A 12,961-nucleotide genomic window follows, 5' to 3' on the forward strand; every position below is an offset into this window, starting at 1 on the left:
GAATTTAAGGAAAAGAGACAGCCGCAGACAAAAAAAAGTGTCTGTTATGTATGTTTATTTTAACAATGGATCTAATGTCTGTGCGTAAAGTGACATGCAAGTCTTTCGTAATGTCTAAAAGCAGGAGTGTTTGTAGTTTGCTTGCATCTCGGCCTCAGCTTAGCAAACTGTGGGCTGGTTTGTTTACAACGCACAGAGCTGAACCGAGGCGCATATTCAGAATACACTTAATACATGCTCAGAGAATGCTTCTCAAGCAAGAATAATACATTGTGTCAAATTCTGAATAATAGTGGAATTCTAGTGTGCATAGAAACGTGTTAGCATTGTTAGCGACAAGCTGGTGAACATAGTGGAGCATTTAGCAGCTAACGAGCCACATTACATCCCTCAGGGGTTGGTGGAGACCAAAACGGAGCTACTGGCAAAGTGCATATCGGACATAAATTTATCAGGCGGCCAAAAACACGACTTCAGATCAAAGATAATGTTAAAACGACAGAGAGAAATAACAGACAGGAGCAGGCAGGATAAAAAGCAGTAACACCATTTGATCCAATGTACACTTGAAATGATCGACTGACACTGGTTGATTTTAATACCTCTTGTAATTTGTTCCATTTGTTTGGTGCAAAGAAACAATGAGCTAATTTACCAAGCCCAGTTTGTAACTGAAGAATTTGAAGGGATTAAAAATTCTGCCTGGAGAAGTGGAGCTAGGTTTTAATAAAGAAGTGAGGCAGGAGGGCAACCTGCTCGGTAATGCAAATGTCTTTCCCGTCTCCTACTAAGAGAAGACTATTCCTCCCTCTGGTATAACCTATGTCAAGTGATTTCACTGAAATGTCACCATCATCTACGATTGACATTATATTTGGTATTTGAGTTGCCATATGTTCATTATTTCCAAATAGCCTCCTGAAGTTTAATGGAAAGACGTTTCTAAGTAATTTGGTGCTAATTATAGAGAAAATGGAGATTCGGTTGCCTCACTAGCATGATTGCAGGCGTAACATAAACAGTCTGTTAGTCAGTGGGTCAACTGAACGATAAAAAAGGTGGGCACGGTACATTATATAAAAATGAAGTGTCCATTAATGAATTACTAAAGAAAAGATAAATACTTGGGTTTAAATGGAGCGGCACCTCTCAAGGACATCCTTATTTTCTCCGTAACCACTGCAGTACTAACATACATGCTGAAAACCTGAATTTATAGTCTTGAAAATTAAGCTTTTCCTTCTTTACTTTAGTTATATGAACTTATACTGTTACATATGTCATATATATTATGATGCACAGTGTTGTGCTACTTTCTGTCCATCTTTGGGTCATTAAGTAAAAAAAATGACTCTGTTTCATAGTTGCAATCTAAATGTGAGTATTTGTACCTGTCAGATAAATGTAATGGAGTAGAAGTAACATTATATGGGTGTAACTGAACATTACAAGTACAGGTAGCTCAGTAAATGCACATTCTTCCACTGTTGGACACACTGAGCATGTGATGAATAAAAACTGGATTTTCTTGATCTGGACGTTCTTCCAGTCATCCAAACCATCCATCAAATATTAAAAACTGCTCGCAGCATTTGTTCTCTTTGCTTTTTCATTTTCACTTTTCTCAAATGTTGACTGCTGTTTAACAGGACACGGACTCGGGGATGTACACGTGCGTGGTAACCAGCCCCACAGGGGAGTCGAGCTGGAGTGGGATGTTGACTGTCAGAGGTACTCACACCACTCACACTCACACTCTGTCTCTCTGCTACACTTCACACCCCGTCACTCTCACACTACACCTCCGTGCTCAGCAAACTACACACTCTGCCAGTGTTCGTTATAAGAGCACAGGCTGTAGCTGTAAAAAAAAAAAAATAAATAAAAATAAAAAAAACCTTTCGGTTTTGGGACAAAACTTTGATCAGAATCAGCTCACTGTCGTGGCGTAATCGTCCTGCTTTTCTGTTTACGGAACAGAAGACGGACTCTCTCCAATATCCAGAGTTTCGGAGTTCATTCAGCTTCCGGGGCCTCCTCAGAAGCCTGTAGTGACGGAGGTGACCAAGAACACCGTCACCCTCACCTGGCAGTCCAACCCTCACGAGGGCGGGGCCGCTGTCACCTCCTACATCATCGAGGCCTTCAGGTGAGCAGGAAACCGAAACCTTTGGAGGAGATCAGTGTGTTTCCACCACAGGGACTGGGGTCTAAGTTCTGTGAACATTATGTTAACCCCCCCAAAAAGTCCCTGATTGTGGATACCACATTCTTAATGTACTGCATTTTACTTCAGCTACCATTTTTTAGAATCTGCAGCCTGATATGACTTATTTTCTCCTTTGTGAAAATGCAGATATAAGTGGCAGAAATAACCTTTCAGTTCCACCAAAGAATTTCCTCCAACTAAAAGTTCTGATGTAAATGCTGCTGTGGTGAGAGTCCTTGAATATGTTTTTGCAGGCTGGAAACAGATTTGAGTGTGTTTGAAAGGCACATTTTAAAACACAGAGGTTAAATTAGACATTAAAGACAAACAAAGCAAAAGAAATGAAACAAAGTCAAACCATGAGCATGTTTAAATAATATGGCTCGTGGTTCATTATTGTTTGATTTATAAAATATAAAATTTATAAACAAATTACAAAAAATGTTCAACAAAGAGCCCAAACAGACGACGTCAAACTGCTTCTGTCTCTCAGCAAACAGTCCAAAAGCCAAATAATCTCAATTTTCTAACGTAAAAGACAAAGAAAAGCAGCAGATCCACACATTTAAGAAGCTGGAACCAGATCGCAGGATAAGACAAACAAAATGCTAAAAGTAGAAAGAAGAAAGGTAGATTTTTCAAAAGAGATCCTCAGGCAGGATTATTTCAAATCCACTGAGGACTTTGTTATATCGGGTGAAAAGATCCGAGAAGGTCTTTGTGAGTAAGTAACTCTGTAACTCAGAGTTACGTAACAGAGCAGTTTTAGAATAACTTCTGAAGGTAACTTGACATAGTTCGTATACTTCCTGGCTTACATCCAAGCCACGCAGCTTTTTTTGGCTGACACTGGAATATAATGACTTCCTAGTCTTTGGAGTTTGAGGAGAGACGGATCAATTTTTACAACGGAAGCCAAAAGTCTCCTGATTGTTCGTCCTAAATATGCATCAGGCATGTGAGGAAGTCACGTCCCTCTGACCTTTCTCACGGTGCTACCAGTCTATTAAACTGGTGGAATGCTCCTTTAACGCTTGTCATAAAGGCACATTTCCAGTCAGAACATTTGTTTGACCAGTTGCTTTGCCAGTGTGCTCGTCTCGGTAGCATAAATTCTGAGTGTTATTAATCATACACTGCTATTTGACTTGACCCGAGCTTACTTCTTTAAGTGTCTAGCGCTGACGGAGCCCACTTTCCGTCTTAAAAGGATTTGTCTTAACCGTATCCACCCTCTCCCTGTCTCTCTTTTATTCTCTTCACATTCTGACTCTACCCAGATAATGAAGTCTTCTTCATTTAGACTCATTAGAGTTGGGAAATGACTAATCTCGGCCCGAGGGGGGACGGTCCCGTTAAGTGACGTCCCGAAGTGAAATCCGTGACACTCGCCGCGTCAGTATTTAGCCGTAGCAATCCCGTGGAGAGCCAAAGCAGCTCTTAACAAACCAACCAGGGGCTTTAGAGGAAGACAGACAGTGAGTGAAAGAGGAGACAATTACTGCAGTGGTCAGCTCGCCAGCTCTGTCCTGTCCCGGGGCAAAGAAAGCCCGCTTGGAGAGTTCACTCATTACAGGAGACACACACACACACACACACACACACACACACACACACACACAAACACAAGTCCAGTTAGATCTGCGTGGACAGAAAAAGCTCGGTGTGGCAGGCTTACACGCAGAGCTGGTGATGCAGATTCGCTCGCTGCTGCACGCTCAGCCACCATCAAATTGTTTGGGAGTGTTTGTTTTCAGGCGCCGGCAGGAACAAAGATAGAAGTACGAACTAATGTTTCTCTCTCGCAGCGCTCCGTGTACCTCGAGCGTCTTGTGCGAACGGCGAAGCATCAATTATACGTCTGATTTAAAGAGAGGGAGAAGTCTTGATGGATGCGCGTAAAAGCCGTAGTTCCCACCTTTCGAAACCCATTTACAGACCGAGCGTCTCAGGAAAAAAAGCTGGATGACTCAGTTTAAATGGCAAAACTGTTTCCCTGGAGAACATTTGGTGGAAGAGGTGGAGAAGGAGAAACCACAGCTGATAGAAAGACGCCGTGCCCCGCTCGTTGTAATTACCTTGCCATTTTCTCCTCCACGGAGTTGAGGAAAATGTTAAATTGTGCTCACGCTGTTTGATAGTCCCCGTTCCTGCACTGCGCCGGGGCTGTTGTGTCCTCGCCGGGCTCGTTCAGGAGCCGCCGTTATAACCTGCTGCAATAAAAAGGAAGAATAAAACTCGTCATTGTTGTGTCCGCAAGCTGAGAGCAGGGACGTGATTTAAGATGCACAGAAACTGAAGGACTCGGGGAGCGGCTGAGAGAGCCATTTGTTTATTCAATTACTGGTGTTAAAGATAGATATGAAGCCACGGCTAGGAGACGGTTAGCTTAGCATAGCATAAGACTGGGAAATCCACACATTTTCATTTTTGCTCTGTAATTTTCGCTTTGAGATGTGTGTAGGTGGATATTGTTTCCTTTGGACCGAGCGAGGCTAAGCTGTTTCCTCCCCTCCTCTTGATGCTAAGCTAAGTGGCTACTAGCACCTAGCTTGTAAGCATACATACGTAAGAGTGGCATCAATCTTCGCGTCTCAACTCTCAGCAAAGTTTCTTCAAAATCCAAACCCTGTGTCGAACTGTACATATTGACTGTACATCAATCAAGCAATTGTATTAGTCAAATTACTGTTTAAGTAATTTCTCAAGATTAACATATATTTCTGTTTCCAGCTCCTTAAATGTGATGTTTGGATGTTTTTCTGTGTTTCATGTCATTTGCACTGACATGAAGATTGAATATCTCTTGCTTCACTGTCACCTTGTGCTCTGGGAAACTGTGATGGGCATTTTTACCATTTTCTTTGACAGGCAATCAGTTAATTGAAAAAAAAAATAAATAAAATAACTGTCACGACTCGGCATGAAAAAATTAAAGTTGTACTGGCACAAGACAAGTAATCATATTTATTTACATAAATGAAAACAAAACAAATGAACCACCATGAATCAGTAGTTCAGTGGTTGTGTGAATGTGCGGTGCAAAATAAAGAAAATGCGTCTCAACGAAACCAAACAAGACAAACCCATGTGGTGCAAAGGAACAAGCCTGCGATGGAATAAATCAGAAGAGTGGGGCGGCTGATCTTAAACACCCTCTGGATGAACCGGTTGGCTTCACTAATCAAAACTCCTGCCTGCCAGGAAACAAACAACAGCTCAGGGCGAGATACAACTCAGCTGGCACTGGTGAAACCAGAGAGCCATCACACGAGCTAATAATGAAAACAGTCTGGAGCTGCTGCACAGCCATAATCCCAACTAATTCATATTACCTTAAAATATCACACTTTGACACTAGATAGCAACGAATGTTATCAAAACTTGATAAAAGTAACTAACTGCAGCTTCCATATTGTACGTAGTTCACCCAGAACAGCCGTTTTCACCTGTTTACCTGCAGTTTTTATTTAATAATTGCGGAGGTACCTTTTTCCTCCAAACACACAGGTCAGGATAATATGTCACTCTTGAGCGCATCAACATCTCTGATTTGCGATTGTGTTTTCTTTAACATCTGTTTTCTGAACAAGTGTGACATTTGGCTGTGGCCCATAGTACGCTGAACAGCAGTCAACAGCTGTTCTGTGAGTGAGTGACAGAGAAGGTTAGAAGACACGAAAGGAAGCCGTATTCACGCACATCTCTTAATTGATCTAAATGAGCTGAGAATGTGTGTTTATGCTTGTTGAACATGCAGACAGTGGGCAGAACGACTCTGAAATATATTATTAATATGCCTGCTGAGGAAGAGACACTTAGCTACTAAAAGGTCGATGTTGCGCGGAGCCTTGACAGCATATCCATGGGATAATGTCAGTGAATATGAAGTAAAGCACAGACTTTGCTCGACACATGAGGTCCCCTGAGATACTTCACCTGAACGGATGAGTTGTGATGGAACCTGCTTCCCCTTTTCATCTGAAGATAACGTGATAATGAAGCTGTGCTCTCAAGATAACAGGAGTTGGTGTTCAATGTTTTCACAGAGGGCAGCACATTAAGACTACCTGCTTAACTGTATGATCAATAACAAGAGTCCTTTTAAAGGCAGCAAGAATCCTCCTGATAAAGATCTAGACCTTCAAGTGTGACGCTGTCAACTGTCTCATGGTGTTCTTGTATTTAAACCACGTTCACAAGAAATATATTGGTATTTTGGGATAATGACATATCACTCCCTCCCCTCAGCCAATCAGTGGGCAGCACCTGGCAAACGGTGGCGGACCAGGTCAGGCAGGAGAGGCACACAGTCGTCGGACTCTTCCCCAACACTGTTTATCTGTTCATCGTCCGAGCAGTCAACTCTTACGGCCTCAGTGACCCCAGCCCGATCTCGGAGCCTGTCAGGACGCAGGGTGAGTTACATAAGTGAGGCGAACCGCTTGCATAACACAAGTCCTGCTGTATAATCTTGATTTCATTTTTTTTTTTTTTTAAAGCAGGAAATTACAGATATTGAATGTAGGGCTGGAAACTGAGATAATGTGCCACATGGTTTGGAAAAAAGTTGCTTTTTTATGTGCAGTCTCAAACTAATTGCTTTCTCAGAGTGCAATCAGCCCTGAGCTATGTTGAATTTCATCAAAAAGCTTTTTCTTTTACTTTTTTTTTTTTTTTTTTTTAAACTGAATAAGTGCAACTCAGCTGTTTTTTTTTTTTGGCCCGGACAACACATCTTTGTTGTTTTCAGACGGGAGTCCTACAGAGCAGGGTGTGGACCACAGACAGGTGCAGAGGGAGTTAGGAGAGGTGTCGGTCTACCTGCAGAAGCCTGTGGTTCTGTCTCCCAACAGTGCCAGGATTTCTTGGACCGTAAGTTGAACACTTACTTACTCGTCTGCTTTTCAAAGTCGGCTTGCGGAGTGCGGAGGACACGCTAATCTCTCTGAAAATTAACTTCAAACCCTCCTTCCGAACGTTACGTGACACAAACAGATTAACTTGAGGTTCAAACAGCCGGTTCTGCTCTCGGTTACTGATGTAAATGTTTTATTGATCTTTTTTTTTTTCCTTTTTGTGTTGCCAACCTTCTTCAGGTCGCCCTTCAGTCTCGCTACGTTCAAGGTTATCGTATATTTTACCGGACTATCGGCAGCTCCTGGTTGGTCCAGGATGTGGAGGCCACATCCGACCACAGCACCATCTTAATGGATCTGCACAGCAATACAGAGTATGAAGTGAAGATACGGCCCTACTTCAATGAGCTGCAGGGACACGACAGCCTCATGGTTCTGCTGCGTACGCCTGAGGAGGGTAATCAATCAATGCTTATCAATAGAACTGAATGATCAAGAATATTTTTCTTTTATTACTGTCCCTAAAGGAATAGTAAAGAAATATGTTTCTGGTGTAGAACTGGATGAGATCAATTCCACTTTTAAGTCTGTGCTTTGAATATGTATATTAAATATTAGCAGCCAGTTAGCGTAGCTGAGCCATCAGTGTTGGAGGTTGTGGATATGATGCATACAGATAGCGGTTGAACGTTATTGTTCAGGATTCTGCTGTTTTCGATGTGCCATTGAAGAATGTCTTGTTTATCTGAGCCCTTTTGTCCTTGAACACTTGCCATCACAAAACCCTGATTAGAGCTCTGCCGATCTGGACTTATTCATTTAACACTTTGAAGGCTGGCGAGTTGAATTGACGACAGTTTGGAGGAAAACTACCTTGAGAAACACATAGAAAGAGAAGAATGAAATCATTCCGAGTGGAGTTAAAGAGACACTTCAGCCCCGAAATCAAAACCTGATGTTTGTCCTCTCACATACAGTGACGTTTGATCGTCTGTCTGCTCAGGGCCACAAAAAAAACCAAAAAAAAACTTGACAAACTCAACAGCTGTGAGCAGCTTCATGAAGAAACTCTTTTCTTTCTCAGGAACTACACCTGTATGCATCTGCTCATGGATGAAATGCTAACTTGCTAAGATGATTAAGCCAGCTAACGTTACAGCTCAGCAGAGCAGGACGTCCTTAATGTTTACATCGAAAGAAGGCGGACAAAAGAACTGACCCTTTACATTAAATTCAATAAGCACAATTTAAATTTGAGTTAATTTTCAGTCAGCGTGAGGCCAGTCCGCTGAACATGCAAATATGTGGCATTTCTTGCAAATAACACTCCCAATAATAAATAGATAAAGAATATTTAATTGGATTTAAATGCAGTTTTTATTTCAAGGGCTTCCCTCCTCGCCTGAAAGATGGTATCAAATTAAATAGTTGTTTAAAAGGGAACCTTTTTGATTATAATTAGGACATTATCTGGCGGTGACAGACCTGTAAAACAGAGCTTCATTATAACACTGATATCAGTGAATAACAATAATAGAAATATAATTATCCTCTCTTATCTCTGTCTGCAGTTCTGAGCGAGCCTCCACAGGCTGTGTCGGTGGTTCAGCTCAGCAACAGCTCCAGTATCAGAGTGTCCTGGGAGCCGCCGCCTCACAATATGCAGAGCGGCATCATCCTGGAGTACAAGGTGAGAAGACGGCTCTATCAGCGTGTGACGACACCGTTCCCCCCTCGAGACAACACCTGTCTCACCCTCTGATGTTTAATTCTGCCTTTAACACCGTCAATTAGTGACTCAGCCGTTGACTGCGACATGGAACAAATTGTTCTTGTGATCCCTGATGTTTTTATTTATTTATTTTTTTTCGCACTGTCATTACTCAGTGTTTTCCAAATTGGTAGTTTAGATTCTCATGAAAAAAACCCACTGATTTTAATTAACAATTAGTAATTACTCATTGCCTCATATCTGCTGGCAGTACATGCTCTGCTGCTGCCGCCGCCGAGAGTAGACTCAATTCTGTCATCAGATTGCGAATGCTGACTGTACCCGTCATCTGTTTGCTCTGTGACAAAAAACACTGAGTTCTGATTATCTGTCTCTGAGCATGAGCACAACACTGATTACTAATCATCGGGCTGCTATTCCAGGAAGAAAAAGGACAACTGAAAGGGAACACGCAGTGCCATTGTTTTGATTTATTCTCCCCATCTGTGTCTGCATGTGGAAAGTTACGAGAAAGCGGCGCAAGTCTGATCGTGACGCGCCAGATCCTTTTGGCGCTCGTCAGCCGAAGGCACGGATCACACCTAATCCCCTTAAACATTCAATTTGTCGAAAACGGCACACGGTGTACTGTGAAAGCCTCCAGCGACTCCATTGTTAAAAAGCAAATGTTGGAACAGTTTTACGTCGCACACTTTCATCAGTAAATCTTCATGAATTAGACATTAATTCATTGCACATTATGCAGATAATACCAGAAGGCAGAAGGCAACTAAGACCATTTACTGAAGTGCTCGAAGGCAAAATGAAAGACTCTACATTATTTACATCATTCTATAAAAATGTGATGGATTGTTGTGGATTAAATCACCCAGCTGTAAATAGAGCAGGTGAAAATGAGCTCCACCTCGACCAGCGGCAGCACCAGAACCAGCACCTGCCACCAATATTCTGCACGAGTGCTTTTATTTAGAAACTTTAATTACATGTTCCTGTTCATTTTATACGTTTTAAACCAAGCAACTCCTGACAGGAGAAAAAACACGTTCCTCATTTCACAAGTGAAAAGTTTCGTTAATAGGCAGTTAATTTCACCGTTGCTCGGCTTTATCGACGGCCGTGTATGTGGTCTGGTGGCGCTTACGTGGCTAATGTCAGCAGACTGCTGATGGAAGTGTGACCTGGAAAACTTGAAGCGTCTGGCGCACAAACTCCGAGACAAAAATATTTGTATATACTGTAAGAGAGAAGTGATTTTAAGGATTTCAAGAGATCTTTAACACCTTAAAGGTGCAGTATATTGATAAACTGACTCAACAAATTGACCTTACAGGACAACACACTTTGTTTATATGTGGCGGACCCTGCCACCTTTCACCTTGTTTCCCACTGCATGTTTCTGACTTTGGATTATTTTTTTGATGTTGTAAATATAAAATACTTTCAGAAACTACATAGTGCTCCTTTAATACAGGTGTGGATGGGATCGTTGACAGATCCGTATATATCTTATACTGCAGTTATGCAGGCACGTATATTTGTCACATCAGGCGTTTAAACCTTGGCTTTTAACTGTCATCGCGTTGACAACCCTTTTATCTCTAATCTCTGTGATATCTCTGCCGTCGTTCTTCGCCGTGTGCTGCCAGATAAAGCTTCAATGCCAAAAAATTTAGTCTGTGTTATTATAATAACGGGCCACGTCTTGTTCCCCCCGGGGGGGTGTGTGCTGGAGAAATTAAATGTCTTTATATCTGTTCATATCTTTAAAGATTAAAACATTAACCTCCCTGTCTGCTGCCGATCAGGTGTGGTGTCTGGAGCGGGAGAACCAGATAAACCGAACGGTGGACGGAGCCGTTCTGTCCATCCTGCTGACGGGCCTGCTGCCTGACGTCCGCTACACCGTGGTGGTGGCTGCCGTCACCAGCCTGGGTGTGGGCGCTCAAAGCCCGCCTGTCAGCCTGCTTCTCAGTGAGTCACTCAGACTGTCACAGCTACTACAAATAGAGAAATATGGCGAGATGCTCTCTCAGTGGGTTAAGAGCAGGTGAAATGTGTATGCGGAGTGATGTTTGTGTCGTGTGAGTGATTTAGCCGCCGAGGCGTCATCAACACTTATGTTCCGAGTGTGAAAATATTAAAAGTGTCAGTGGGGAGAGGAGTTTATTAAGTCTGTATTTCATATACTTGGGTTGTCGTGTATTCAGCAGTCATAACGAATAACATTTGGTGACAGACTGGCAGACAGTTGCTGCATTCCTCTTCTTTTGAATCATTTTTGGACATGCCTTTCTTGCCGAGAGTTACATGAGAAAAGCAAGATCGCTCTCTCGTCTGCGGCGAACATGAGGCTGAGAGCGGCAGCTGGTTAGCTTAGCTCAGCATAAAAAACCTGGAAACAGCTAGCCTGGCTGTGTCTGCTGGTAACATGATACTCCCACTACCTCATCCAGAGCTTAGTCATTAACACATTATATCCTAACAACCTGCAAAAACATCACTATGTGGATTTAGAGAAGCAGTGTCTCCACTGCAGCCCAGATCAGTCAGCCCTCTTTACTATCAGAAGACATTTTTCCATCCTCCCAGGCGAAAAAAAACCCCCCACATTGAAGCCACTTAACAAGTCCGAGCCTTAAGTTAGCCTTTCAAGATGATTATTTTTACATGTGGCTACTCTGCATCAGGCTATTTATGCTTATTATGAAAGAAATTTAACTGTTATATTTCCCAGAATGTCAAACCATCCTTTTTAATCTGTCTCTAGATTGTTGTCGTGTTGATATGAAACAGCTCTGTTTTGTCTTGAACTTCACCTCCAGCTCTCCCAACTGACAAGACCTCCACGTCCGTGAAGAAGGGCGGCAACCTCAGCATATCGGAGCAGATCACAAACGTCATCCGGCAGCCGGCGTTCATCGCGGGCCTGGGCGTGGCGGCGTGGCTGGTGCTGATGGGCTTCAGCGGCTGGATGTACTGTCGACACCGCAGGAGGAAGCAGCTGGGACACTACACCACGTCCTTCGCGTACACGCCAGCAGGTGAGCAGGACGAGCTTTGATGTTGCGGTACTATCTGGGGTTTTAAGCATCATGGCAGGTGTTCAAAGGATTAACTGTGAAATATCACGTATAAAGTTGAATTTCCGGAATGTCACATTTTTCAGCGATTTCAGCCCTTTTTTTTATGTCAGGCAGATAACTCCCGATGACATGACTTTACGACACCTTCAGATGCACTCTGTCCAACATATTCATTATATTTATAAATGCTCCTGAAAGAGAAAAAGCTCCAGTTGTTGCACGGCAAATCATCAAATTTGGTTTTCAATAAGCGGCAGTGACAAAGTTCCTGACAGAGCGCAGCGGCTGCAGGAGTGATAAATGTCTTTCAATTTTTAGTTTTTATTCTGCAAAGCGCACACATCAACACTCTCACTGCACATCCCATTCCGTTAATTAAAATGTATATATCCCCAGTGGGTCGTTTTCAAAGCAGTAATAAAGAAAAAAACAGACTGAAGCGCATGTAAACCGATACATGAGGTTTATTTTAGAAAACGCCCTTCGGCACATGAGCACATAAACACATCAGTTGTTTTCTGACGTTGAGAGATGTTTGTCCGTGTTCATGAATACTCAATGGAGCCCAGAGCTTCAGGAAAAACACATTTTTTACATAAATATTAGATATCACCGCCACACTAATGACTGAAGATCATTTTGTTTCAGTTTTTGGTATCGATCCTGTTATCATCCCGTTCATTTCAGAGGCCAGAGCTGCAGTAGAAGACACATTGATTCATCAAATGACATCTTTTACTTCAGATATGTAGGTCAATAGTGTATTTTTTTTAAAAGGATATTGATTAAATTGGGACACATAAACCCCATGTGTGACAAACTGTTTATTTGGAATGGGGCATAAATTAGCGAAAAATGTTTCATGTGAAGTGAATCTGTGAAAAGAAGTCTTTAAAAGGTCCAGTGTGCAGGATTTAGGGGCAGAAAAGGGATATACGATTCATGATTACTTTTTATTAGTGTGTGATTACCTGAAACTAACAGTTGCTGTGCTCATATATGGCAAGCTTGAGAAAAATAGGGTGGTCCTCCTGCAGAAGAATGTGAGTTTCAGACTTGTTTCCTTTATTCTGGTGAG

The 12,961-nt window shown here is 42.3% G+C and overlaps 1 protein-coding gene across 3 annotated transcripts in view; it reads left to right on the forward strand.

The window, feature by feature from the left end:
- zgc:77784 (uncharacterized protein LOC402947 homolog) overlaps positions 1 to 12,961 on the forward strand; it is a 56,313-nt gene that overhangs the window by 36,101 nt on the left and 7,251 nt on the right. For all 3 annotated transcript variants that reach the window (XM_037084739.1, XM_037084749.1, XM_037084759.1), the window contains exons 10-17: positions 1,650 to 1,731; positions 1,981 to 2,149; positions 6,461 to 6,627; positions 6,963 to 7,084; positions 7,309 to 7,525; positions 8,640 to 8,758; positions 10,606 to 10,771; positions 11,623 to 11,841. In XM_037084739.1, coding sequence (XP_036940634.1) covers positions 1,650 to 1,731; positions 1,981 to 2,149; positions 6,461 to 6,627; positions 6,963 to 7,084; positions 7,309 to 7,525; positions 8,640 to 8,758; positions 10,606 to 10,771; positions 11,623 to 11,841 — 1,261 coding nt within the window. The remainder of the gene's footprint in view (positions 1 to 1,649; positions 1,732 to 1,980; positions 2,150 to 6,460; positions 6,628 to 6,962; positions 7,085 to 7,308; positions 7,526 to 8,639; positions 8,759 to 10,605; positions 10,772 to 11,622; positions 11,842 to 12,961) is intronic.

The sequence above is a fragment of the Acanthopagrus latus genome, chromosome 2, assembly GCF_904848185.1.
Source record: "Acanthopagrus latus isolate v.2019 chromosome 2, fAcaLat1.1, whole genome shotgun sequence".
Taxonomy (NCBI): domain Eukaryota; kingdom Metazoa; phylum Chordata; class Actinopteri; order Spariformes; family Sparidae; genus Acanthopagrus; species Acanthopagrus latus.